This window comes from Melopsittacus undulatus, chromosome Z, assembly GCF_012275295.1.
Source record: "Melopsittacus undulatus isolate bMelUnd1 chromosome Z, bMelUnd1.mat.Z, whole genome shotgun sequence".
NCBI classification, from domain to species: domain Eukaryota; kingdom Metazoa; phylum Chordata; class Aves; order Psittaciformes; family Psittaculidae; genus Melopsittacus; species Melopsittacus undulatus.
Window position 1 is genome coordinate 18,766,465 of NC_047557.1, and position 26,573 is coordinate 18,793,037.

Here is a 26,573-nt window from a genome sequence, read left to right on the forward strand (position 1 = left end):
TAAAGAACATTCAGTATGAAAGAAATAACAAACACACAAATATTGTGAGCAAGTGGTTAAGAGAGAATGAGAAGCAGAAGACTTCAGTTTGATGATGTGAGAAAAGGCAGAGGATGGGGAGGGGCTGCTGGCAGTACCCTTGTCTAGCTGAGCACTTGTTCACAGCAGTCCACATTATCTCCTTAGAGCATCCTCACGTAAACCACACAGAAAAACATGTAAGATGTATTGCTTTCATGCTGTAAGTTCATCGATCAAAAAAAAAATTAACCACTTAGGAAACCCACATAAGAAAGGCTTGTCTCCCATTTGAACACATCTAACAGAATTCTACTCACTGAGATTCAGGACCAATCTTTAATCATTAGTACAGTCTGCACCACCAGTGATGTTATGATTAGTACATCAAACAAAAAGAATAATTTACCAAAGCCATTTATATATTGGAAAGAAGCTGCTTCCATCATTTGTAGTCAGACAAATGGCACCAAATGTATTGTAAAGGCTAAACATTTTAACGTTTCATTTTTAAAAGTGACATAGAGAAAGGTAAGGTCTATGCAAAATCATGCAGTCTTTTCGCATCATGGCTGGTATCAACCACACTAAGCATTTAAATACTTTCAGCTAATGCTGGAGTCCACATTTTCTCCTGCCATTACTGAAGCTCCATTTTGCTACTGATTTCTGTGTTTCAGTTACCGCTCTCCATTTTTATCAGTTCTTTGATGATGTGTAAAACCTTGTCATCTAGGAAGAAAACAAAAGAAACTGAATGGGAAAAAGCAAGCTTAAAAATTGGTTCCTAAAACCCAAGAATATCAGAAGACAAGTATAGTTCTCAGCAACTTAAAATTACTATGTTTTAAGTTATGCAAAACTCTAAAGCAAGACAAGTGCTTCCCATTTATGAAGCAAGAGGGCAAACAAGTATGTCCATAGTACATAATTAGAAAGTTTACAAAATTATTCAATGACCTAGTTATGGCCATTTCGGTGTTTACAAGAGACTGAGAAAGTTACAGGTCAACTACAGATACATTAGCATACGTGAGCTTCCTTTTTTCCTCCTACATACAACATTCTTCTGAACACCAGGTGTTCAGAGTTCAAATTGTGCCTCTCTATTGCTTGCTTTGGGGCCAATATGAAGTTCCCCATCATTAACCTAAATAGTAAGACAACTTCCATTAATGCTTTAAATTCATCAATGCCTGAGGTTTATCACACACAATCTTATTTCTATTCTGAGATACATACCTCACTATTACTACATTACTACTTTAAATGATGTTATCAGGGATATCTTAAAAAAAAACTAAACCACCAGTTGTGCAGATCGTATGTCTGGGGTGAGCTACATAGTACATGTAGGATTAGTAATAACTTTTTGGACATCTCTTGAGATAATGAAATGATACACAAATCACACTAACCCTTACTGTGTGAGAATGCAGTGTTTTCATGCTTCCCCAAAGTCACCAGGTCTATTTAGCAAATAGTAATTTCAGCAAATAGAGTTAGAAATAGAAATTTCTAGAAACAGAAATAGAATTACCTTCAAGTGACATTTTAGGATTTTCAAGCTTCTTCTTCAAAACAGACTCAATGAGAACCCTCAGCTGTTTAAAAATTACGGCTATCTTTACAGGAGCCTAGAAAGAACAGAAGACAAACACTCACATTATTCAGACATTTTACACCAAAACACAGATTATTACCTTACCTATAAATAGAATTTTAAGACACCTACAAACATGATGCATATGCATAATTTTTAAGCATATGGATAGTGTACTCGTGAAATGGCTGAGCTTACATTATACCATCTTCTCCTTAAGCACTTGTTAGGTGTAACATCACAGCCTAAAGAACAGCAGCTCAGAATGGTAACTTAGAATATGTTCCCACATATATGATGAACAACCAGCATACGGTGAAATTATTAATTACCAGTATCCTACTTAATCTAATTGCCTTTTTTTCCCCCCCAAAGTATTAAAGTACAAATTAATTTATACTTGATATGCAATACCTACACATTTCCCTCCAGGACATCTGCCTGGCCTCCTGGAATGCTGCAAGTTCCTCCTGAGGAAGCTGTCACAAACCTCTCCTATATCTCACTAGGAACTTGGATGAATACAGCTGAACCCTCTCCCAGGAATCTTTCATTTTATCCCTCCTTTGCTATTCCAGTCTTTATTTCATCTGTGTAATGCCTACGGTACAGTAACTAGCTATTAGGGTTAAAGCACAAAATGGAACATATTCTGCTTAGCATCTCAGTAGAAAAATAGAATATTTAGTCAGCCCAGCAACCACACAATCTGTAGCCTCCCAGGGACCATAAAAGTTATCCAACAAATCCACAGGGTAGCTGCTTTTAAAAATTCCATACTGATGATATCCAGTGAATTCAACTAGATGGTCACTTGCTTGCATCAGTAGAGTGCAAAAAACTAATTTGTAGCTTATAGCCTTCCAGTATAATAGGATACACACGGGCACAGAAAGTTGTAACAAAGTAGCTACTTAACAATTTATAGAGAATCCGAGCACATCACCCATTTTTCTTTTTCCTTAAAAATACACTAAGAAAAATGCAGTTTTCCCATTCACAAATAAAATTTTTTCACCTGGAAGAAAAAAGCCCAAAGAGAATCAGCAAACAGCCCAAACCCAAGCAAACGGGTATTTTCTCCATTTGGATTTTTTTCTTTACCAAATAATTTTGTTTGGGCTATCAAGCAAAATAATTAATATTTTAAAGACAACTATGTACTTTCATGATTATAAGACTGTAGAAAAGGGTATATAAAATAGCACACTTATGTTTTCAGTATCAGCTCCATAAAATATAGATATTATATAATAGTCTATATTCATTTCCAACACCTTTTCTGAAAGAACACTGACTTTCTTCATGAGGTAACTGATTTGTTACAAGCCACAGATTACAAACCTGTCAAGTGAGATTTGCTAAGACTATAATTTCCTTTAATTCTATCCTTCCTTATTCCCTCTTGTCTTCATCCCATGTATATATCTTGTACATCAACTGTGTACCACAAAAGCCCATGAAATCACAAAAGGTAGTTATCACTCCAGCACACCTGAAAATGGATCCAGCCATCAACTGTCAGGAGGCGCTCTCGATGCTGCACTTCTATATCCCCCCCAAAAAGCAAAATGGGAAAAGGGGATATTAAAGTAGTCTCTCTCAAATACACCTTTGCATACCTCACCTGCATATGAACAAACAGACACATTAAAAACAAGAAATCTGAAGCCACATAAAATCTGTACCAACATATTTGATTGCTACTTTTAAAAGCAAAAAAAAAAAAAACCCACTTTTTTTTCTTTTAAGATCCAGTTAACATAAATCACTGTACACAGAATAACTAAGGGCAATTTGTCTGTCTTAGACCACATAAAATAAGTCACCTCTAAGCAAATGACAGGCTTATATGATACCAAGACATTAGCTAAAGCCACAGTTTTCCTGTTAAAATTCAGACAGAAAGATAGTGTTAACCTAATGCTGTTCAGAAAAGAGACATCAAAATTAATAAACTTACTGAAATAAAAGGCAGGTAAAACTCTTCTGTTACTTATTTTTACCAGCAGCAGCTGGTTTGTCAGTCTACCTCAATACACACAAACAAATAAATGTGGGCACACAGAGAAACTACTGACGTCAGCACATGCTACTTCTGCATTTGGAGCCTCTCACAGGTAATGATGGAATGGGATGAGAAGGAGTTGTAATAGGAGGAAAGGAAACAAACAAACAAACAAAAAAAAAGGCATTTTCACAAAGAGCTGCAGGCTTTTTTCGTTCCACTGCTCTTAGAACAACCTACCTACTTTACCTGCTGTCTTGTCCTTACACTACAAGGTTCTTGGAGGCAGAAAATACGTTACACTGGTGTGTCTTACTTAATATTAGAGGCCCAACTCCATTTTTACACAAATGATCAGCTACACCAATTATTTACTTACCTTCTCCTGGTAAAGGAGCCATCCATACATCTGTAAGTCTCGATTTACAGAGGAGGGATGCACTTGTGCTTTACCTTGAGCAGTTTCTACCATACAAGCCAGCTTCTCTGTAATATCCACAGACTTTGCATATATTATTTTTCCTACGTTGTCATATAGTCCTGCAGTCAACACGGCTTTAAGAAGAGCTATTTCATGGAGAGAAAGGGATTGACTGGCTCCATTTCCACTCCATCCACATTGCGTTGTAGGTGCTGTGAACCCTGCTGCTCTGACCACCCTTATGAGTTCTTGCTTCACATCCTGAAATTAGTAATGTATTAGTAAAACTCAATCTAAAAAGGGACATGCTCCACTCCATCAGTTGACAATGACAACTCCATCCCAAATACTCATACTCTCCATGAAAATACCTCTACTAGAGATATTCTATGAGAAAACCACTATGAGAAAAACATTGTCTGGAATACATGATTAGATACATACTGCAATTACTCAATCTTTCACTTTTGCATGAAAGATCCACTTCTGCTTAGGAGAGCTCACTCAACCAAACTTAACAGGAAAGATGTCTTATTTAAAAGATTTTCTCACAAAAACATAAAACTCTATTTATATAAGTTTGTGGCTAATCTTTCAAACTGTTAAAGAGACCTGTATCGATATCAAGAGAGCAATACAAGAATAACACAATCTAAGCATTTTAATCCATAGGTTTTGATTTTCTAGTCGACGTGAGAACTAGTTTCCCCAGTGGCAGGGACTACAAAGACATATACCAACAAAGTGTGCATATCAAAACTCAAATGAAGACACAGCTACCTCAACTGAGGGTGTGCATTTCATCAGTCCCAACATCCCACTTGGTTTTGTCTCATCCAAATTGTAACTGATGTATCACATCTTTAAAACAGAGTAACATTTTCAGAAGGAAATTTTAACAAAACTTTACTGTGCAGAGTACAATTATTTGGTTTACCTCCAGAGTTAATAGGGAAGTCCTACTGAGGAAATTTCTTCTGCAATAAGTCATTTCAGCACGATACCCCCCTTCTTGCCGAGCTCTTTTCCACCTAAGGAAAAAAACTCCTCTCACTACAGCAAAAAGAATCACATTAGGAGCATAACATTATGAAACTGGTACACTAAGTTAAATAGCAATACTGTGTTCTGGTCAGCATTTTCCACTCAAAACTAGAAATAAGTGGCATTAATGAAGATGAATGCTGCAGGTCTAAGAGCACTTTGGAGAACATGCCCAAAACACAAATCTGGCAGATGCTAACAAAAATACACAGTAAATTTTGCTCAAAAATTACACACTCCTGTCAGTCTTGTCAGTTACAAAAAATTCGGACATGGTTTTTGCGACTTGGTCTCAAATTGCCTAAAAATATAAAAAAAATACTTATGCGTATTATACTTTATAATACGCACTTCCTCAAATACAAAGTGTCCATGTCAGCATACCACAGACAGCAAACAAAATACCTTAGACACTAAGCAGACACAGTATATCTCTGCATGTGTGCAAGCATAGTTAAAAGGAGTTAAAGAACAAGGTACTAAGCAAGCTACTCTTTTTTGTTGCTGTATTTGGCAATCTGTTGTTGTTCTGAAGAAAAAAGCTCCAGGTGCAACCAATTCAAGATAAGATACTTATGAACAATTCTTTGCAGAACCACATTGCTTAGGTGTTATTTGCATCCAGCCATAAGCACAGGAGAATCATCACTCACCCTAGATAAGCATTGTAGATTGTTATATGGTCTGAAACTGCCATTGCTAGAGATGATTTTGCAAGATCTGCTTCATCTTTTCGACCAATTGGTGTAGTAAATGGGGATTTTTCTGTCATAACAGCAGCCAGAGTTGCCTGCAATTAGTAAATGACACACCACTTAAAGTAACATTAAGTGTTACTGTGAAAGAAAATTTAAAGCTATTTTATTATAAACCTCTATTCTTGTAATAAAATACTCTTATCTTCTGCAAAGTCTCAAGGAAAACTTACCACTGTAAGAATTTCTACATGCAATTCAGAACTTACATTAAAGACATTGCTTACATAGTGTTTTATGTAAAAGGATGGGAAAAAAAACTTAAATCTCAAAACCCATATGAAATGGTTTGTCCAATGACAGAGCAATCCCTGATTATGATACAGTGGAGGTCACATTAAACAACTGCTTTAGATTACACCACATTAACAGGGGATGCCAAGAGAACAAAGAATTTTAACTTTCAGTTTTCAGCAACTAATATTTCCTCCTAACTTGCAGTGAATTAAGTAGATTAGCTGAAAGTGCAAACCATTCCACAGTCTTTATATGGTATGTTACTGTATGAGTTAATTTGCAATAACTTTCCATGAGCACGTTCCTGGTCCACAGACTGTGGGCTAATTCAGATTGGTGTAACCAACATCACAGGACTTTTTCTGTAGGTGTCATATTCCCTGGGACTGTAACAGACAGAACTGGAGACCAAGTCTGACTATACCCTTGCAAATACTATCTAGCAGTTTAGAATCATAGAATCATTTAGGTTGGAAAAGACCTTTTAAGATCATTGAGTCCAATCACAAAGAACACATAGATTGTTCTCCCCAGTGATGTCCAGCTGCAATTACCTTAGAATAAACATTTTAACTTCTTGCATCATCCCTTCAAAATACCATGTTGCAAGAAACCAGATTAATTGTAAAGAGTTAAGTACTGTTATGCATTTTTAAATTTTTGTTTTCTTACTCACCACAGGATCCAAACAGCCAAATATAGCACCAAATATAAGCATTTTGCCAATCTTTACATTGACAGGAAGGGCTGCAAGGTGCTGGCCCAATGGAGTCAGCTTGGGCTCATTTAACAGACAAGCTCCAATCTTCCTCAATAGGTTCATTGCATTACCAATTACTTGCTGCTGTGGTGGATCTAATGCTCTGGAAAGAAAATCTTCAGGAGATCCAAGATTGCATTTCTGTGAAATAAATTGGCATGTATTCCAATATAAGAATTTATTACAAAAAAAACTTCCTATAGCAGCTACAAAGGAAACCAGAAAGCTATGACTACAATCAAAAGCCTGCATTTCCTCCCCTCTACACCAGCCTCTTGGTTCCCAGAACACAAATGCACCCACAAAGGTTAATGAAGCTTACCACTGACCAGAGAAGCATGTTATCAATAGTCACAATTAGGAGACTCTCAAACCTGATGCAGTGGAGCTCAACCTAGTACTAATTTGCCAGGTTGCTAGTTTTCCCACATGTATCCTGCTCACTCAGAATGAGGAGAGAGGAAATTAAATGCTTTCTTAAGCAGAGATCAGTTTGAAAGCTATTTCACTAACCTTCAATTACTCTGAGAAAAGTGGAATAGTATAGTACGCTGTTTTCACTCAGGATCATGCTCTGGATTTTTCATCAAACATGTACCGGGTTCCCTCTGCCCTGGTAGGAGAAGCCCCATTAACTACAACGGATTAGGGCTCTCCTAGCAAACCTCTCTAGCTAACAAGGTCAGTAACTCCAAAACCCAAACCATACCATAATATGAAGGCATAATTCCTCCAAAGGCACACGCAGTATTTCTGGAACAGAGTATTCCATGAAACTTTCAAACCTGCAACATCATATAAATGTATAATCACAGATTGTCTTTAAATTCAACTTAAAACCACAGGTTTCATATGCTCCCTCTTTCAAGATGTTCTTTTGAGGGGCAATGGAGGGGTGGCATGTGTTTTAATACATGGGTAAACTTCATCCTTTGAATTAAGGCATGTGTGGTAGCTTGCTTTCCACGAGTTTTAGAGAAAGTTTTCCCTTACAGAGGGAAAAGCAGCTAGACCTTGATTTTCAAAACAAATTCTTAAAACGCACAGATCTCAAAGTTTTACATGTGGCTAAAATGCACATGACATTCGGTATTTCAAAATACTTCAACTGTTTCTTAACTGAAAGTTGCTTCACACTTTCAGACAAGCAGGAAAAAGTTTATTCCACTGCAGTAACAGAAACTAACTCTGCAGTGCTGTGTAATTTGGTATTTTCCCCTTTTCTTTTCTCTAAAGATACCACTTCAAAAACCTGCATATTTGTCTGACAAAAAAAATTCAAAGTTCAGGAAGCAAGCTTGGTGTATATTCAATCCAGTAGACGCCAAAAAGTGATCTTCTAAAATTCCTGGGTGCTGCATTTTTCCTTTAATTATGAATTTTTTATTTTATTTTTTTTTTTACATCCTACAGATACTAAAAGTTAAATTAACTTTTAAAAACAGTGAAACAAAATTACTATTATACCACGTCGTTAATACAATATTCAACTTCTATTTTTTGGTTTTTTTGGGGGGGAGGTTGGTTGCATTTTTGGTTGATTTGTTTTGTTTTGCTTTATTTGCAGAATTTTTTTGGGTTTTTTTTTTCTAAGTTTACTCTTTCCCATTTGCAATAATTAGAGTGAATTTCAACAAGACCTGTTTTTGCAGAGAAATATAAAAGATATTTTTATGATTTACAAAATCTTGCTAAGTTTACTGTACCTTTCTCTTGTGTACATTCGGAAGCAGAATCCGTCTCTAACACGACCAGCTCTTCCTTGTCGCTGCAGAGCACTAGCTTTGCTAACAAAGGTCTCTTCTAGGGAACTCATCTGACTACTTTCATGATACCTTGAAAATTGGAAAGCAAGTGCCCATTCAGATTTCAGAATTAAAATTTTGATGTATACTTAACTTAAATACTGGCATATTGATAATATATCTAAATGCAATTTATTTGAAAATAATGGTAGTTTTGAAAATTAAGCATACCCAAGCAGGATCTAAACCGGACTTTAGATCCAAGGTTCTTGGGCGTTTAACTATGGATACAATTCACTAACAGAAGTGTGTAAATTGGAAAACAAAAGAGCTATGCATTATCTTTTTTCCCTGGCCATTCAAAGTTATTCTAATACATTCTGTAGGGCTTTTCACATTTCAAATGGACAAATAATAATTTCTAAGAACTGAGATAGCATAAAAAGGATCTACTTTATTTTGAAACCAGTACTAAATCACAGTTTTCCACATTTATGAGAACTCCCTCTATTGTACTTCACACCATCTCAACACCCAAAGATTCATCTCAAACTGCAAGCTGTTTACTGAGCTCAGCACACTTTTCTTTTTGTCCAGAACCGTTCTTTAATAAGGATACACAAAATTCTTGCAGTACTAACCTCAAATATTTACAGTAATCACAATATGATCGATGAAAATCAAACTCACCTATTTTCTTTTGTTCTCCCAGTGTCAATTACAAAAACAACATCTGGTATCGTAATGCCTGTCTCTGCTATATTGGTTGCCAAAACAATCTGAAAAAAAGTAACATACACAAATAAAAAAATTATGGAATGTCTGCCTAACAGTTTTCATCCTTTTAATCAGTATTACAGAGTGAGTTTTGTTGAAGCTTTTTACCCATGTTTCCTTTTGTCAGAGCATTAAAAACTACACAACTTGGAAAATGGTTTAGTCTTCTTCAATTACTGAAGAATCAAGAGTTAAGGGACAATTTCAGGTTCACTTTCTCTTTTAAAACCTATCAAAATACTAGCGAGTAACTGCCAAAATTGGTCAACTTTTAATTCAACAGTTTGGCAGCAAGTAAAATACTATTTTCCCAAATAAAAAGCTATAGTTACTGGTTACTGATAATTAAAATACAGGAAAGCAACAATTAAAGAACTCTTAGAAAAAAAGTATGTTTAAAAATCTGCCTGATTACTGTCAAGGTTTCCACAGCATGATAGATTCCATGTGTTACAGAGCACCAAATTAGAACTGTTCATTCGCAGTGAGAGAACCACAAGAACAACTGGTTGCTGTCTAATTCTATGTGATTAGATTTTAAAACAATTCAGAGTTGCACCCACAGGAAGTTTCTCCTTTCAGTGGTGAACTTTGCCTTTCTAAATGTACCATACCTTTCGAATACCAACAGGAGGTATCGTAAATGCAGCTGCTTGATCTTGAGTTGAAAGAACAGAATGCAAAGCTATCAACCTGTGCCTAGAACAAGAAATTACACTAATAAATATTTATTTACTAAATTAAGACACATTAAAAAAATGAGACCAGAACAATGACAACAGTTTGTTATTGAAAAAGGATGAAAGCAACAAGAATTAGTAACCTAAAGATGAAAACTTTGTCCGATTAGGTATAAAAGTCTGATTCAGCATTTGTTACAATAACTAGAAAAGCTAACACCATTAGTTTGTAAGTGTTCTCCTCCTGACAGTAATGCAGGAAAAAAAACCCACTACTATTGCAGAATTAGGTTGACAGAAATAGACCAGCAAACAAGGGAAATAGATGTCCATGAACCCAAGCTCTTTACACTGTGCTTCCAATGATTATTACTGAAACTTTGCACAGAGCTATTTATACATGAAACTTCCAGCCTGAGTAATAAAAGCCTTCAGAGATGGGACAACCACAGAGGTTTGTACTTTACTTCTCTTCAAGACCCTGACACCTCAGTCTATCTGTGAATTTTTAGAATTTGACTGCAAATGTTCTTTCGATGCTATCATGTTTCTAACTTCTTGTTACCCACAAAATAAATTTCAAAACTGTCATTACAACACTGCCTTTTTGTCTCAGTAGATTATTGTCTCTGGATATATACTTAGGAAGTAGCCACCTCCATGTAAACAGTAAGCCAGAGAAAGCTATGTCCCAGATATGTCAGCTTCCATACTCTAAGAAGTGGAAAAGAAGTAGTCCAGTGTTTTGTGATTAAACAAGCTTGTTGAAAAATAAAATCAGAAGAAAAAAGTTACTGTACTATTCCTAAGCATCTGTCATTTTTGTTTGTATAATTTTTAGATAAAAGTGCATCTATAGTATAAACAGCCCCGAGTTATAACTGTTTCTCCTTTCAAGAACAGCAGACGTCAAAACATAAACAAACATATTAAGTTAAGCTATTAACTTTACAGAATATATCTGCATTACCTGTCACGCAAGTTAAATCTTCGGTCAGTTGAAATCAGATCATACAACTGCTGAATATGGGCAAGGCCTGGTAAAAAGATCAGCACAGCACCCTCGATGTTCTTGAACTGGGGACTTCTGTCTGGAAAGTTACAGTGCAGGCACATAGTTAAAACAAACATGCATTTGCAAACAGTTTCCCTGGAAAAAGGGAACTAATTCTGGTCCTGGTGGTAAATGCTTTTTAGGATGTTCCATGTAAGATGGGGGTAAAGTACTTCATTATCAGTAGAAAGCACTCGAAAATAATTCCAAAGGACAGCCCCAAGTATATAAAATTCTTAAGTAGACTGTACCCAAGTATGCAAGCAACTCCAAAATGAGTTCAAGGTTGATCTTGTAAGGGTTCATATAGAAGATAGCCTGCTGTGTACGACTGCTATACTTTGCATAGTAAGGAGCCAAATCGATACCAGTTCCAGACTGGACTGGGACATACTCCTAAAAAATAAAAGCAGGGGAAAAAAAAAATCATATTCTCAGTGATTTAGAAGGTAAGACAGCAGAGGTCAAATTGTCATTCATTTAAATTTAGGTTTCTTAAAACAGAGATTGAGACAAGCGACATTTAATTGATTAGCTTCCTACCAAAACCAGTGTGAGTTAGATTAAAACCCATCTATATAACCCATGTATAAGTATCTACTGCAGTTAGACAACATTCCAGATTTAAAAAAAAATTAAAGTCTGTCCAAGAAGTGTTGTACATACAGTCTGTTTTGCAAATGAAAACAGTTCCCAGAACCATACGTGGCATCCAATTGGTATAAATTCAAAATGGGATTAACAGTGTGGCTAGTATTCTTTCAGAACTCCTATTTTGGGATATAGGAAACCAGTTTCCCCTTTCTCCTCTCCCTCACTTTTCTCAGCTAATGGTTGCAATGAAAGTTAACAGTTACTGAAGTGCAACTCCTGCCATGTATTGGAGCAGAAGGGAAAGGAAGAAAGCATTAGCAGAACATGCAAGCACTTAAATTGTCTATAAACATCTTACAGACACATACTCAGCATTAGGCTTCTATGACTAATGGCACTATTGTAAATTATCTTGTCATTAATCAACACACTTAAAGAAGTTTGCCACCACATATCCTTCTGTACTGAAGGCTCAACAGAAATAAACTACAAAGATTGAGAGGCACTCAGAAAAGCACTTGGGTTTCAACTAAAGGATGTTGTTGTGATGTGTGTGGTAACTACCACTATAGGAGAAAAAGGGAAAAAAAATAAAAAAGTCAGCAGAGCACGTGAGAACATAGTTTTCAATGTATTCGTCTATGTCTGATACATTTTGAGAGAGCAAGTCCGAGCAGACAGGTATATAAACAGCCTACGTCAGACAGCATATCTATACAATTCCCTTTAAGAATTTTGATCCAAAAGCACACACAGCTATCACTATACGAGTGCCATTGTGTTTGTTTTATCAACTGAAAGAGTATTTGCTACTATACAATCCAATCACATTTAATAAAATGAAAATTATAAAATAATTAAAAATACAAAAATTTCCAAGCCAAAACTAGAAACACCTATTTTACCTGATACTTTGTGGTGCCTCCTCCTTTGCTAGTAACATTTATTGTTACTTCTTCCTCCTCCTCCAAGAACTTCTGACAATATTCCGAGTCTTTCTCCAGGACATAGCCTGTTGCTTCAATTATATCTTCAACATGGAAAATCTTTGGTGAAAATTCACAGAAGAAATAAAAGGCACGTTAAAAACTAATCAGGAACTTTTTCTTTTATTTTCCTTTTTTTTCTTAAGCTTACATACAAAGCTGAACATCATTCCCTTCTCTTTTGATGTTGTAATAGCTCCTGTAAATTTCAACTTAATCTTTTGTACAATTTCTGAAAAACTAAACTTAGATCTGCTACAAGTTTGTTAATGCTGCTCCACATGATTGCTAACATTACCTTTATCACAGCCTATAAAATATGAACAAGGAACATACGTAAGAATATAATGACAGTTGCAAGGAAGTGGGGGAATTCTTTAGTGCTTTCCTTTCTACATAGGTTGAACAGAGAAAAATCTGTCACTGATGGACTGATTTAAATCAATAATAAACCATCACAAAGAACAGTACAACTCTAATTCAAAGCACTGAAGAGTGACAAGCCCTTGAAACATGTTTATTTTTGGTTAGAAAAAAAGGGATGTAGATGTACTTTCTATAGACACCAGACAAACACTATATATGTGTCTACAAAGCGTCTTGCATAATCAAAGAAATATTTACATACCTCAACAGGGTAACTCCTCCCTGAGATCCTTAATATGGGACAGTGTGAGAAATAGCTGGAAAACTTCTCACTATCTACAGTAGCACTCATTAAAATCAGATGCAGGTCTGACCGCTTATGTAGTATCTCCTTCAGAATAACTAGCAAAAAATCAGACTGGACACTTCTTTCATGTACCTATAATTGGAAAAACGTATCTATAGTAAGGGCTTAGTACAACTCAAGACCAATAATAACTATAGCTTGTTAAGACTAGTAAGAGCTGATAACCTCATCTACAATAACATGAGATATACTTGAAAGAAGACCATCTTCTTGAAGTTTCCGAAGCAGGACACCTGTTGTACAGTACAGTAGTCTGGTGGCTTCTCCTGTTCTGGATTCCATACGGATTTGATATCCACACAGGGAATTCTTAAAAAAGGAAAAGACATTAAAATGGTTAATAACAACTGTATACAAGCTATAAATATTAAAAATTAAGTGAAACTTAAGCACTGTTAGATTCAGATAGTGCACAAGCTGGTAATTATATAGTATAGTGAGTAACTACTACATGTTCTTTCATACACACACTTTCCTCTGTTAAGAAAGGGAAAATACACTGAAATCTACAACTAAGTTTCTCCAAAGTAGCAAAGAGCTGGTAAACTCAGGGTTCCTTTCAGGTTTCTCAGCAGTCCTCAAAATTATTTTTGTAGTAATGCTAAAAAAAAAAAAACTAATAAAGTAATAATAATAAAAAATCCAACTGCCATAAAACACAGAGAACGTTGTTTTTTTCTTCAAAAAAACTGATGTTGGAAAGTGCCCTCTCAAAGCAGTTTCACTTAAAGCCAGATTGGATTTCTCAGAGCCTTAGTTTGGGGAGTTTCCTCCATCCCTAATTACAGAGATGTCAGAGTCTCTGGGCAATCTGCCCCACTATTTGACCACTTCTTGCTCTTAATCACCCTCTAAAGATCTTAGAAATTACATATTGATACCTAGAGGTTCACAGGTGACAATCTGGAAAGAAAGAGCTGACATACATAGAAAAAGACCTTTTCAAGAGAAAATATCTAATTATTTAGAAACTATGTTTTCACTTCCTACCAACAACCCAGTGCCCTGTTTCTGATGAAGGCTTGACGAAAGAATTCAGACACATCTTACCTTTCCTCCTGGTCCTGATTCGCATCCTAGCTCTTCACATACCCTGGTTGCCAGACTCACTGCTGAGATTCTTCGGGGTTGTGTGCAAACAATATTACATTTATTTGATCCTTCATCTAGCAACAAGTCTTCCAACAAGAAATGAGGCACCTGGGTACTCTTCCCACTTCCTGTTTCACCAGCCACAACAACCACTCTATGTTTTTTAAGAGTTTCTACAATGGAGTATTTGTGCTTAAACACAGGTAACTCCTGTCTCTCTGTCAGAAGCCTCTGGTATCTGGAAGAACTTTGTAGCTTTTTGAACAAAATCCTTGAAGGTTCCAAATTATCTGTGTCTGAGGTCTCAAGGGAGAGATTGCTGAAGTCTTCATCACAAACCAGGTTTTCCCAGGAATCTTCAGGACCCTCAGATACTTTTGGTTGGTTTTCAGATTGTAGTTGCTGCTGTTGTTTGAGTTTGTTTAATAATCTAGCAATAAAGTTATCACGAGGTTTGTTCGTTTCTATCTTGTTTTCTTCTTCCTTTTTCTTTTCAATATCCCTCCATTCTAGCCAGACATCTCGATAGGTGGGAGGCAGTAACTGATGAACTGACTTAAGATGGAAAAAGCGGGATAAAAAAAATATTATTTATATACTACTTAGCAGTATCACTAATGTTGTATGTGTAAATCAGATCCAGCAGCAAAACATGACAGAACCTGAAGAATACTAACTACAGAAACTATGAAAATATAAATATCAATTACACCCTTTTTATTTTCAGCTGGCTTACATTCTTTACATCACCAAAAGAAGAGTTTTACTATCAAAAAATCTCCTCCCTGTATGCCACAACATGTATGTATCACTGTGAGTAAAAGTAGATGAACATAAAGTGCAAGCAAAGAATTTAATAGTAAACACTTCATTCAACTGTTTTTAGAATATGACTGCAGACACTTTAACAAAAAAGTGCAGAAATAGATTCCAGGCTAAGAAGAGGAATATTAGTGAAAATCTTACTTGTCCTTTGGTTAAATGATAGAGTGCCAAAGTAGCAGCTAGATGTTGTGCTTGCATGCTATCTTCTGTTACAATTGTAGGACACATTGCCATTACATCATCTGAAGATTTGATGATCCTGACCCTTGAAAGACAAATTCACAGACATTTCTCTTAATTTGTTACCTATATAAATAGCACAGGCATTAATGTTTTTGTTTAAAATATAACAGTGAAATTCAAACAGAAAAAATAGGTAAAATAAACTTATTGTTACTCAATAATATTTCCTAAACAGAGAGAGCCAATAAACTTTGATTGAGTTGCAGAAAATTTTCAGCAGCAGATTCCAGCAGTGGATTTGTGATTTTTTTTTTTCCTCTTAACAAATGTCTCCACTTTCTTCAGAGCAGTATTTATGCACATACAGATCACTATTAAGATTAGTTGCTCTGGAAGGACTAAATATTTATTTGTGTGCTTGTAACTATTTAGCATGGATTGAGATGACAGTTTATGAGCTACTGAGATGCAAATATCCGTTTTAACAGATATATGCCAGTCAGACCAGCAGCCAGATTTCTTGTATTTTTAAAGGCATATTATATTAATAGCTTTTAACTTGAGCAAGACTACAGGTTCTTTTAACTTGGCTTATTCAAGAAGCATTAGTCATTTGTAATGCCACATCCACTTATTTGCCTAGGATAATATTCTACTTTATACCACCATATTATAGATTAATTTTCTGAAAGAAATTTTAAAATTACTGTTACTGCATTGCTTTGATTACAAACTTACATTAACTTTCAAGCAAATTTCTATCTTCCACCTTAAACAATCCCTAAGGAGTTTTGGTATTCATATGCTTAGAATGTACACTTGAATATATTACTTTGACTAAAAATACCAGAAGTTAGTTGTCTAAGTTTGTCTTGCAGGTTTGCTCCAGAACCTTTCATTCAGCAGTACAGAATTAAAAATTAATCCCATCTCTATGGCACCATTCACTAGCCTTTTATTTTCATGATAGTGCTCAGTCTAACCATTACTTTTGCAGAGCTATACAGAGTGAAATACTTCCCTGTTGGACTAAAACAAAACGAGACTTGGTTAAAACACACTATTATTCATATGAATCTGGATCAACAAGACCAGACCATTATTTTTAAATGAACTAAAAGGACAATGTGAAGTTTATAGGAAATACATACCTACATTTCCAGTATTTTCCAACTGGAACCTTTTCAAAAGTAGGATTTGGGCTCTTAGGAAAATTCTTCCTGCACCAGTCAATCAAAAATTGTTTCGGAGATTTACCAGTCCAGCTTCGAGCACTATAATCAAAATTTCTTATATCTAGTGGTTCTTTCTTTTTAACTACAAAAGCAAAAAGACACATTTTAAATCTCCTAGAATTTATTTTACCTTCTTCTGACAGCCAAGAAAGTCTTTCCCTCAAACATATTTTACTAGAAGAGCAGTATTTTCTGAAATGTTCAGCACATATACAGGTACTGCTGTAACACAGATATTCCCGCTTGTCCCACAGAAGACTCTAGCAGGAAATAAACCACAGTATCTTGTTTGCCTTCTTTGATAGACCAATAACTTAAGAACTCTAGTGAAAGTTTGGTCATCAGAAAATAATCTAACAGTTTAAAGTTTGCGATGAAAACAGAGTAAAAAGATGGAGTGAATATGGAAAGAGGAACTAGCCCTACAATTAAAATAATAAAAAAAAAGATAAAAATAATGCTTTTAGACATAATAATATGGCAAAAATAGCTATATACATCATCTGATAAAACAAATACAGAGCCTTTAAAGCCAGCTCAGCCAGTGAGGTAGTTCATCTGCCTTTCCACCTGCCTTTCCCACACTCAGAGCTTGATAATGCAGCACTGCCATACAATACATACTAGAGAAATGAAAACTAATACTGGAGATCTGTGGTACACTTCAAGCTTGTACTGGATGATTACCAACACACCTTTATCTTCTTTCGCAGCACCATCAGGTTTTTCAAGCAAGCTCAAATTCAAAGTGGTTTCTTGAGGCTGAGGTGAGGGAGTTTTTTTCTTTTCATTTTGTGGTTGGGTTGAAACCTTTACAGCTGGATTAAATACTGGATGTTCCTCGAGTACTGCCATTTCTATCATAGAGAGAATACAGCTTATACCCACAGTTGCTTAGCATTTGTTCTTTGAAATCAAAAGATCAATTATGAAATTGACATATATATATAATTGTATCAATTCATGCTGAGTACCCAAAACCAGAAAGATTTAAACATTACTGACTTTTTAGAACTTGACCCGCATGGAAAGGACAGATTCAGGAAAGTCTGCAATTCACACAGTGGCATGAAAGATGATTAAATCTATTAAATCTGACTCAGAAATTTACTGGCCTAATAAATATGCAGGTCACAAAGAAAAACACAGATAATTTGCATAGCTCTACCTTGCTGAATTTTTCTTATTTTCTCTTGTGCTACCTTCTGGCCTTGCTTGTCCTTATCTTGCTTGGAGACGCTTGCTTGTTCTTTTGCTTCCGAAAGCTTATCAGCCAGATGTACATACCTTTCATTCTATTTCAAAAAATTGTTGGTTATAAGTTGAATATTGTACGTTTGTCACTTTTAATCAATTTCATAATAAAATGGAAGTTTTGTCCTTTATACCAAGCTTACAAAAGGAAGAACTATTAGTTTTCATGGAACTAGCAGTCAAAACCTCTCAGAATTTGATAGTCAGTTGCCTAATCTCATGAAGATATGTTTCAGGAATTCTTTCTTTCCAGCACAATGCATTCAGTATTTTGAACCCAGTACAAAATGACAAACACAAACAAAACCAACAAAAAACCCCCAACCCCCCTCAACATATCTCCCCTCACCTCTCCCTCAAAAAAAAGCCAACACAAAATCCCAAACCAAAGCAGGAAAGGAAAAAAAACTTAGGAAAGCAGAGGTTTCAAACATTTTTCCCTTCAGTAGTGCAAAAACGTAAAAGTATATAATGTAAAAAAAAATAATAAATCTCCCAATTTTAGCAAATAGATCCACTACTTGCAGATGTACGAGATATACCAGGTTTTTAAAGACTTCCATGAAGTGTTATTTTCTTACTGGGTCAAACTTCTCTTCATCTGTCTCTTTCACAGACTCACTGTTCTCTTCATCATTCTGTTGCTCAGCATATTGCAAAATCCATTCCTTCATGCTCACTTCTTTTGCTTTCCTCACATTAATCTCCTAAGAAGAGTAGTAGGTAAAATCTCTAACGCTTTTCTCCAACAGTATTGAGGAACTATGGCTTAAAACTTCATAGATAATCTAAGGTTTTGACAAATAATTTAGAGCAAACTTTCCAAAGAGGATAAACACCTCATGATATACTTCCATACATTGAATGATTATAACTGAATGAAAGAAAAACTTCTGCAAGAAATATTTTCAATTTCTAGGTTTACAATTCAATAACCACAGAAAACAAACCACTGCAAGTACAGAGACAAACTTAAAAGAAGTTTATAAAGTGGGCCATCTGCAGAAAAACGGAATTAACCCATTCCAGGAGAAAATGGAAGTATAATTGACCACAAAAATGAACTACAAAGAGCCTTCTAGACTTCACATGAAAAAAGGTACCTTCAGATGACTATTTCACTGAAATTAAAATAATGTGATTGACAATTATTAAGCGTACCATATTTTTAGAAGTTTTTCGTATCAGTGTAAGAAGTCAACGCAAATTCTGTATTTTAGAAAACTGACCTTTCTTCCCTGTAGTAAATATCAATTAATTTCTCAGATTACCTTAGTTTCAGGGCCATTTTCTTTCTTTTTGGTATCTACTAAGCGAGGTGGAGGTTCATGTTGTGACACAGGAGAACAAAATTTTGCTCTAGGTTTCTGTTGCTGTTCTTCAAACTGCTGGCTAAAACCTTCAGGCAAGGCATCTTCAAAATAGAAACAAAAAAACCTCATTTCACAGGATATGCCAATAATAATTCCTGAAAACTTTACAAACTGTGTTGGGACACAGCTAGAAAAACATAAAAAACCCCAGAATGCCTGAAATATAATCAGGCATTTAGATAAACCAGCATTTGTTTACTGGACTTCCATAGGATTCTAAGATTAGGAAGGACAGGTCTACAAGATTCCATACACTAAAACCAAACAAACCAAACCGAATAAAATAAAATCCCAGAACCAGTCAGCAGCACGTATAGTAAAGGAACACTATGATGACTACAGGTCTTAGTGAAACAACATATTCAATTACTATTACAAAGCATTCCTATGCCAGGGCAGGTACTGTTATTCTTGTGTTAAAAAACCTAGTCAACTCCCTGTCACCATACTCACCATCAGGAAGGTTTAAACAGAGCCAGTCAAGTGCAGAGTGAAGATCACCACCATATAAAAGTGTATTTTTCATTGCCTCTTCAATGTGCTCAGTCTTAAAAGAGAATCTTTGTAAAGCCATGTATACATCCTAGAATCAGAAAATACTATGGTTTAATCTAGCAATCTAATACAGGCTTATAAACTCCTACTCTCTACATACCAGATAATTGACATTAAACTGAAGTAAACAGCATAAGTTAATGTATCAGAAGGCTGAGCAGATAATCCTGGTTTGGACACAGAGCTTATAATATTTTTATTGGAAATAGGTATTCATATGCATAAGTCTACATTCCAGCCTATGTACAGAATGCATTTCTAGTTAGAAAGATAAACCTACAATTTTCCAGCCATATGGAACAGAAAACCGTAAGAAACCTAAACCACTCATATTAAGTTCTTCCCTGATTAGCATTCAGATTTTAGTTACTGAATCCATAAAGACTTATCTCACTTATGATCATACTTATTAATTCCACTGACTAATCATTATTGTAACTACTGGAAAGCATGTTTCACTGGCTTGTACCACATGCAGAAGTGTAGTATGACACGACACAAATGGTGAAAAAGAAATTGCTTATTCTAAACGAACAATGGTCAGACAACACCACTTTAAACTCTACCTGTAATTTCTTAGCAGTAAGCCTTCTGGAAATCATTCCTTTGTCATCATTTTGTTTTTTATGGTCATTGATTAAATTAATAATCCTTTTCTCCAAGTTACCGTTTATCATTACCTGCACAGAGAAAATTAATTGAAACAAAGCAAAACATTACAAATTTTTATCACATAATCAATGCTCTTCATGGCTAAGGACATAAGAATGCAGAAATCTCTCTGCAATTCAAATCCCAACTTTTATAGCTTTCTGTAAGTGCAGTAAGTATTTCTTATGAAAGGGGCACTTTTTCTTCTTTTTACTTTTGCAAGCTATGCGCTTTTACTCAAAGTAAGAGTTAATTCCTTATTGTAGAGAAGACCTATTTACCTCTTGAAGAAAACTTAGTATGCCATGGGAAATACTGTAAGAAAATTAAAAAGAAATCCAGTGGAAAGAAAAAGGCCTTTCTCTTCTGCCTATAAAAGCCAGTATAAAATAACTTGATCATCAAGATACACTGTGCCACTCTTTTTTTATCCGGCTTTACAAGCAATTTTAGTAAAATAATAATTCTACTATTTTCATTATGATCATCTATCATAAAATATGAACCAAGCTTTGTTTACTACTGACATTGTTGAACAAAACCTGTATTCTTCCCCTGACAGGAATAAGAATCTGTATGCACAGTAAAAACCTAGACTTAACTCTTAATAGTCCTGCATGCAATGTATCATTCATTACTTAACATAGATGCTCTTCTGCTCTTAACTTGCCCTGTTTCTTAAAGCACACTCAACATCCCAAACATATCAAGCTCAAATCAATGTCTAATACACAAATATAGTTTATCTGCATAACATAATACTGAAAAACAGTTGAAGACATATTTACTCAGCTAAAGGGATACTATGAAAACCAAACTTACTTTACCTAAAGAAGATACTTACCTTAAGAACAGATTTATCTAGGTTGGCAGCAGCACTGGAATCTGTTGTTGAACTAAAACTGTAAGTTTTTGGACCTGTAAATTGCAAATAACCATCAGCAAAAGAAGTGGAACACAGAACATTGTTTACAGTATGTAAAGCAGACCCACATAACACAGGTTAGTGCAAACAAATCTTACACTAATTTGACAGAAATATGCAGATACATAGCAAAAATAAGAACCGTTTAGTTTTGGCTGTGGGCTGTTTGGATTTTTTAATTAGAATGTGCATAGCTAAACTCTTTGCCACTAAAGCTGTGAATATAGGACATTTACTGAGGTCTGGTAAAGACAGAATAGTTTTATAGTACAGAAATCAATTTGAAAGGGCATTGAAAAAACATTGTTTCTAGCTCAAGAAGACTCTAAGCCATAACTGGTGGAGGATGGAAAAGTTCCCTTCAGCAGTATCACCGTATGTCTGACCTGTTCTTACCTGGGTGCCTGCTTCTGGATCCTATCTAGGAAAAGGCACTGGGTTACAGAGGCTTTTGGTCTGATCTGCTACTATTCTCTTTTAATCAGAAACTATCAGAAAAAATACTAATTCACAAAGCTACTTATTGGCATTAGAATGACAACACACAGCTTGCTGATGGATTCTATCCTTTTCAGAACACACATACTGTTTCATGTACTGCACAGGTAGAAAGAAACCAAGCAACCTACAGCTTTCACCACCCTGCAAGGCTGCATGCCACTCCAGACGGAGCAGTGCTGTGCTCCAGAAGGCAGAGCTACCTCCCTACTTCTCAGCCACCTCCCTACTTCTCCACCTGCCAGCAGGCAGGTTGTACAGGTCATTTGTTCTGGCCACCTGCAGAGAGGCACCCTCAGGACAGGGCGTAGGTAAGCATATTTCAGAATGTCCTGGTTTCAGCTGTAAAAGTAATTTTCCTCCTTCCCAGTAGCTGGCACAGTTCTGTATTTTGGCTTTAGTCTGGGAACAGTGCTTATAATACACCAATGTTTTAGCTGTTGCTCATTGGCACTTACCCCGATCAAGAACTTTTCGGTTTCCCATGCTCTGCCAGTGAGAAGCACAAGAAGCCGGGAGGAAGTGGAGAAAGGACACCTGACTCAAAGCACCCTAAACCCACATTATGTTGGTTTTGAGCACACACAGAATGAAGCTCCACAAGAAAAGCTTACTAGTAGTGAAGTGTCACACCAACACTTACCCCGAAAGAGTCACCAACAATCTAATGACAGACTTCTTGTAACTGACTCAATACGCCCAAGCCAACAAGGCTCATGTGCTCAGGTACTCCCCAGAAAGCGAGCCGGCCTAAAGCCCGCGTCAGGCACCTGAGCACACGAGCACGAGGCGGCCGCGACCCTTCCCGACACTCACTGATGCCCACACTTTCACGCCTCCTCCCGCAACGCCGAGACAGCCAAGCCACGCCCTTGGGGGCTCTCTGACAAAGCAGCCCCTCCGAGCGCTCCCAGCCAGCCGGGGCACCCCTCAGACGCCTGGACTCCTCCCCTTCCCTCAGGCACAGCAGCCCCCAGGGCTGCCCAGCCGGGGCCGCATCTCGCCAAGGGCCTGGTACCTTGCTTGACACGCGGCTCCTTGGAGGCGGGCGGTGGCCGAGGCACCGCTCTGGTGCTCGCCTCGGCAGCGGCAGCAGCGGCAGCAGGGCCAGCGTCAGCCACGGCAAGGGCTCGAGCGCGGGCAGCCGCGGTGGCGGAAGCGGCGGTGCGAGCCGCACTCCCCACACGCGACTTCTTGTTACGGCCGCCCATGACAGCCCCTACACACACCGGAACCGCGCAGACCCCTACATCCGGACATGGCGCATAGCTCCGCCACCCTCTCCCGATTGGCTGTGCCACCGCCCTGCTCCTCCCATTGGACAGAATTCGTCTGAGTTTAAGTCATCTCCTATGGGCTGCCTGGGCCCTGCAGGAAGCGGGTTCCGGGTTGAGGGTCACGACCTGCAGCTGGGGGTTGTGGGAAGGTTTGGCCTAGAGGCCTTTCCGTGCTGGAGGGGCGTCCCTGCGCTCCTGTGCTGGTGGGGTGGGACAGAGACCGTTGTCGGCACTGGGCTTGCGTGGCGGGTCCTGGTGCCGGCGGGCTCTGTCCATCCCCGGTTTCAGTTCCAGAGCAGTAGCAGAAAGGATCCGGGTAAGGGTGGCTCCGAGAGGCAGTGTGGGAGAAGCGAACAAGATGGCGGACGCCTTTGGAGATGATCTTTTCAGAGTGTTTGAGCAGCCTGCCGCGGCATCTGCCACCAGGAAGAGCAAGGCGTTCGTCATTGATGGCGTCAGGACATCGGGGTGAGGTCGCGGCGTGAGGCAGGAAGAGCTGGCCATTAGGGGTGTTCTGGCGGCTGAGCCTCATGCCGCACTGCCGGGCGCTTCTTTTGCTACTTAATTTGCGTTACTGAACCCCCGCGGGGCTGGGGAGTCGGTGCAGGCTAAAAGGTATGCTTACTGCGGTCCCTGGCGCCCGCGTTGTGGCCAGCCCAGATGCAGTGGGCGACTGGGGAGCGCCGGGAGTTGGGAGACAAGCACATGCCGGAAGTAGTTTGAAAGCGCATGGCCGGTTGTACCCTACTTCAGTGTGATGAGCGTTTCCTGTCAGAACACATTTTGTTTCTCAGAAAATACACGCATATAACTGGCAAATGTTACGTTGGCTGTGTATTTATGTTGCAGAAAACGCTCAGAAGAAAAATCCTCAGCAGCTACAACGGCAAGGCCAAAAAGCAAAGCTGAGGTCAATCACACTGAACATGCTGTTTTGGGAAAGAAGAGAAAATTAGAAGATGGATTAGAAGATGACAAGTAAGTGCCCAGCTTAATGTGTAAGGAAATCATGGCAAGACATACTGGTTAGCTGTATGCCAGTTGTGAGTACTCAATGTGAGTAGCTCTGTAGTATTTTCACATGAATTTGCATATGAAGTTGGCTTTCTGTATGTGAGCAAGGATGTGTAGGTAGTACAGGGTCCTCAGAGATTAGCACTGAGCATATTTAAACTAACAGTACAGGCAGATAGACTACTGTGGTATGAAATGTTCATGTGTGTGGTTACTGCATGTTGGTGGTTCTTGGTCAAAGCTATCATACTGATTTCAGTCATATAGCAAGACGTGAGCAGTGAGGCACATGAGAGGAGGCAGGCTTGCAGCCTGCCACAGTGTGAAAGACTTAAATGGCTTGGGATACAGGAAGAAGAATTTTATCAGGGAGACAGAAGAAAGGCTTTTGAGTCATGTAAGATGATAATGGCAGAAAATATTTGGAATCTGAAGTACGGACATGCTTTTAAATTTGAGCACAAATGGGGGTATTTGATATGAAGAGGGTTATAAAATTGGGTGTACCAACAGCTGGGGATTTAAAGCAGCTGAAGGGAAGCCAGAATTCAATTTCTGTGCTTCAGGATCTGCATATATCTCCCTCTTTTCTTTCTAGAACTTCATGACTGGGATTATGAGTGGTTTTGAAAACAAATTGAAGGGACAGTGTGGACATTATTTCAGCTTAGTGTTATCTTAAGAGATTTTTGGTAACTTGGTTGTTTATGTTGGTTCAGAAAATGAATTAAGAGGGTTCATGGATTAAAAGTTAATATAGAGCTGCCAAACACAGATGTGTACCCCTAACTCAAGATGTAGAAAACTGCTACAGAAGTAAAACTTGTGTGCTTACTGTGTTCTTATACTTTTGTCTGGGTTTTGTATTATTGACTTATGTCAGTCAGAATTCTGGTATGGATTGTCATTTGGGCTTAGGTGATAATTTTTCTGAAGTTCAAGGTAAGATTTTCTATGAGAAAGTAGTGAGACTTCTCAGAAAGCATAGAAGCAAACCAGAACCAGAGTCAACACTTGAAGTCAGCTTCTGTGTTCCTGGCTCAGTGGAAGTATACTTGCCCTCAGTAGCTTACAAAGTATAGTAAAGCAATTAGAAAAAAAAAAAACAGTTTATGCAGTGAGATACCAGTCCCTTCTTGTGGCCATGAGAAGAGGGATTTGTAAAGAGAGCAGGGTCTCATCTTCAGGCAGTTGCTTGGGATCCTTCAGGCTGCTGTTACTTGGTGTCGTGACTAGTAGCAGGAATACTGTTCTTGAATTTTGCTTCTTTGCATGTTGAAAAAAAGTTCAAATTTTATTCACATAGAGTTTTCTGATTAATGTGATTCAAGTGCTGTTTGGTTTGTCTTGCAAGTTTTTAAGGTGTTATAAATCCGAAAGCAGTAGCTAGAGCGTATATATATATAGTAGCAATGTTTTAAGACTTAGAGGTGTTGGTCCTGGTGGGGGTCTTTGCCAACTGCTCATTTCGGGTTTCTGTATCATTTACTTTAATGTTGCAGTTGAAGTACAGGTGAAGTTCAAGATTTTAGCATTTATAAAGAAAGTGGGATCTTCAAATACATTTCTAGCAATTCTAACTCATGTGTTTTTAGTCTGGCAGATGTGATGCCTTGGGTAAGGGTGCAAGCTGTGGAAACTGTTGAAGGTTGTACGCATGAGGTGAGTGCAGCAGAAATGCATGTGGAAAGTATAGGCTTGTTTCATACAATTTTATGTAAAATAGTATTGTGTTATTGTGCTTATTATGTCGTAAAGTTATATAATCATATAGGTTGAAAAAGACCTTTAAGATCATCAGGTCCAACTGATAATCTAGTACTGACAAGTTCACCGTAAAGCATGTCCCTAGGTGCCACATCTACATGAAATACCTTCAGAGATGGTGACTCAACCGCTTCCCTGGACAACACTTTTGGTGAAGAAATTTTTTCTAGTGTCCAGTCTAAACCCCCCTGGAGCATTTGAAGCCATCTCCTCTTGTCCTGTCACCTGTAACTTGGAAAAAACCACCAATAGGCACCTCGTTCAGTCCTCCTTTCAGGAAGTTTTAGAGAGCAATAAGGTTTCCTTTGAGCATCCTTTTCTCCAGACTAAACAACCCCAGTTCCCTCAGCCGCTCCTACTCACACTGGTGCTCCAGACCCTTCATCAGCTTTGTTGCCCTTCTCTGGAGCTGCTCCAGCACCTCAATGTCTCTCCTGTAGTGAGGGGCCCTGAACTGAACAAAGGATTCAAAGTGCAGCCTCACCAGTGCCCACTACAGGTGGATGATT

The 26,573-nt window shown here is 37.6% G+C and overlaps 2 protein-coding genes across 4 annotated transcripts in view; one reads left to right on the top strand and one right to left on the bottom strand.

The window, feature by feature from the left end:
• Positions 1-338: 338 nt before the first annotated feature.
• DHX29 (DExH-box helicase 29) lies at positions 339-23,247 on the bottom strand. 2 transcript variants are annotated; one of them, XM_005152094.3, is made up of 27 exons: positions 23,025-23,247; positions 21,428-21,501; positions 20,499-20,612; positions 19,831-19,960; positions 19,276-19,418; positions 18,586-18,711; positions 17,919-18,045; positions 17,446-17,607; positions 16,667-16,832; positions 15,474-15,597; positions 14,466-15,062; positions 13,581-13,724; positions 13,311-13,487; positions 12,602-12,742; positions 11,354-11,498; positions 11,019-11,139; positions 9,983-10,067; positions 9,282-9,370; positions 8,553-8,681; positions 7,556-7,631; positions 6,763-6,987; positions 5,748-5,884; positions 4,988-5,081; positions 4,009-4,311; positions 3,117-3,248; positions 1,559-1,655; positions 339-750 (listed from the first exon to the last, which is right to left on the bottom strand). In XM_005152094.3, the coding sequence occupies exons 1-27, from the start codon at positions 23,215-23,217 to the stop codon at positions 695-697; spliced, it is 4,107 nt and encodes a 1,368-aa protein (XP_005152151.2). In that variant the 5' UTR covers positions 23,218-23,247; the 3' UTR covers positions 339-694. The 2 variants fall into 2 exon arrangements, with proteins under 2 accessions (XP_005152151.2, XP_030907387.2); XM_031051527.2 differs by lacking the exon at positions 18,586-18,711.
• Positions 23,248-23,407: 160 nt separating this feature from the next.
• Positions 23,408-26,573, top strand: part of MTREX (Mtr4 exosome RNA helicase) — a 46,325-nt gene continuing 43,159 nt past the window's right edge. For both annotated transcript variants that reach the window (XM_005151948.4, XM_031051624.2), the window contains exons 1-3: positions 23,408-23,751; positions 24,133-24,261; positions 25,893-25,959. In XM_005151948.4, coding sequence (XP_005152005.1) covers positions 23,642-23,751; positions 24,133-24,261; positions 25,893-25,959 — 306 coding nt within the window. In that variant the 5' untranslated portion in view covers positions 23,408-23,641. The remainder of the gene's footprint in view (positions 23,752-24,132; positions 24,262-25,892; positions 25,960-26,573) is intronic.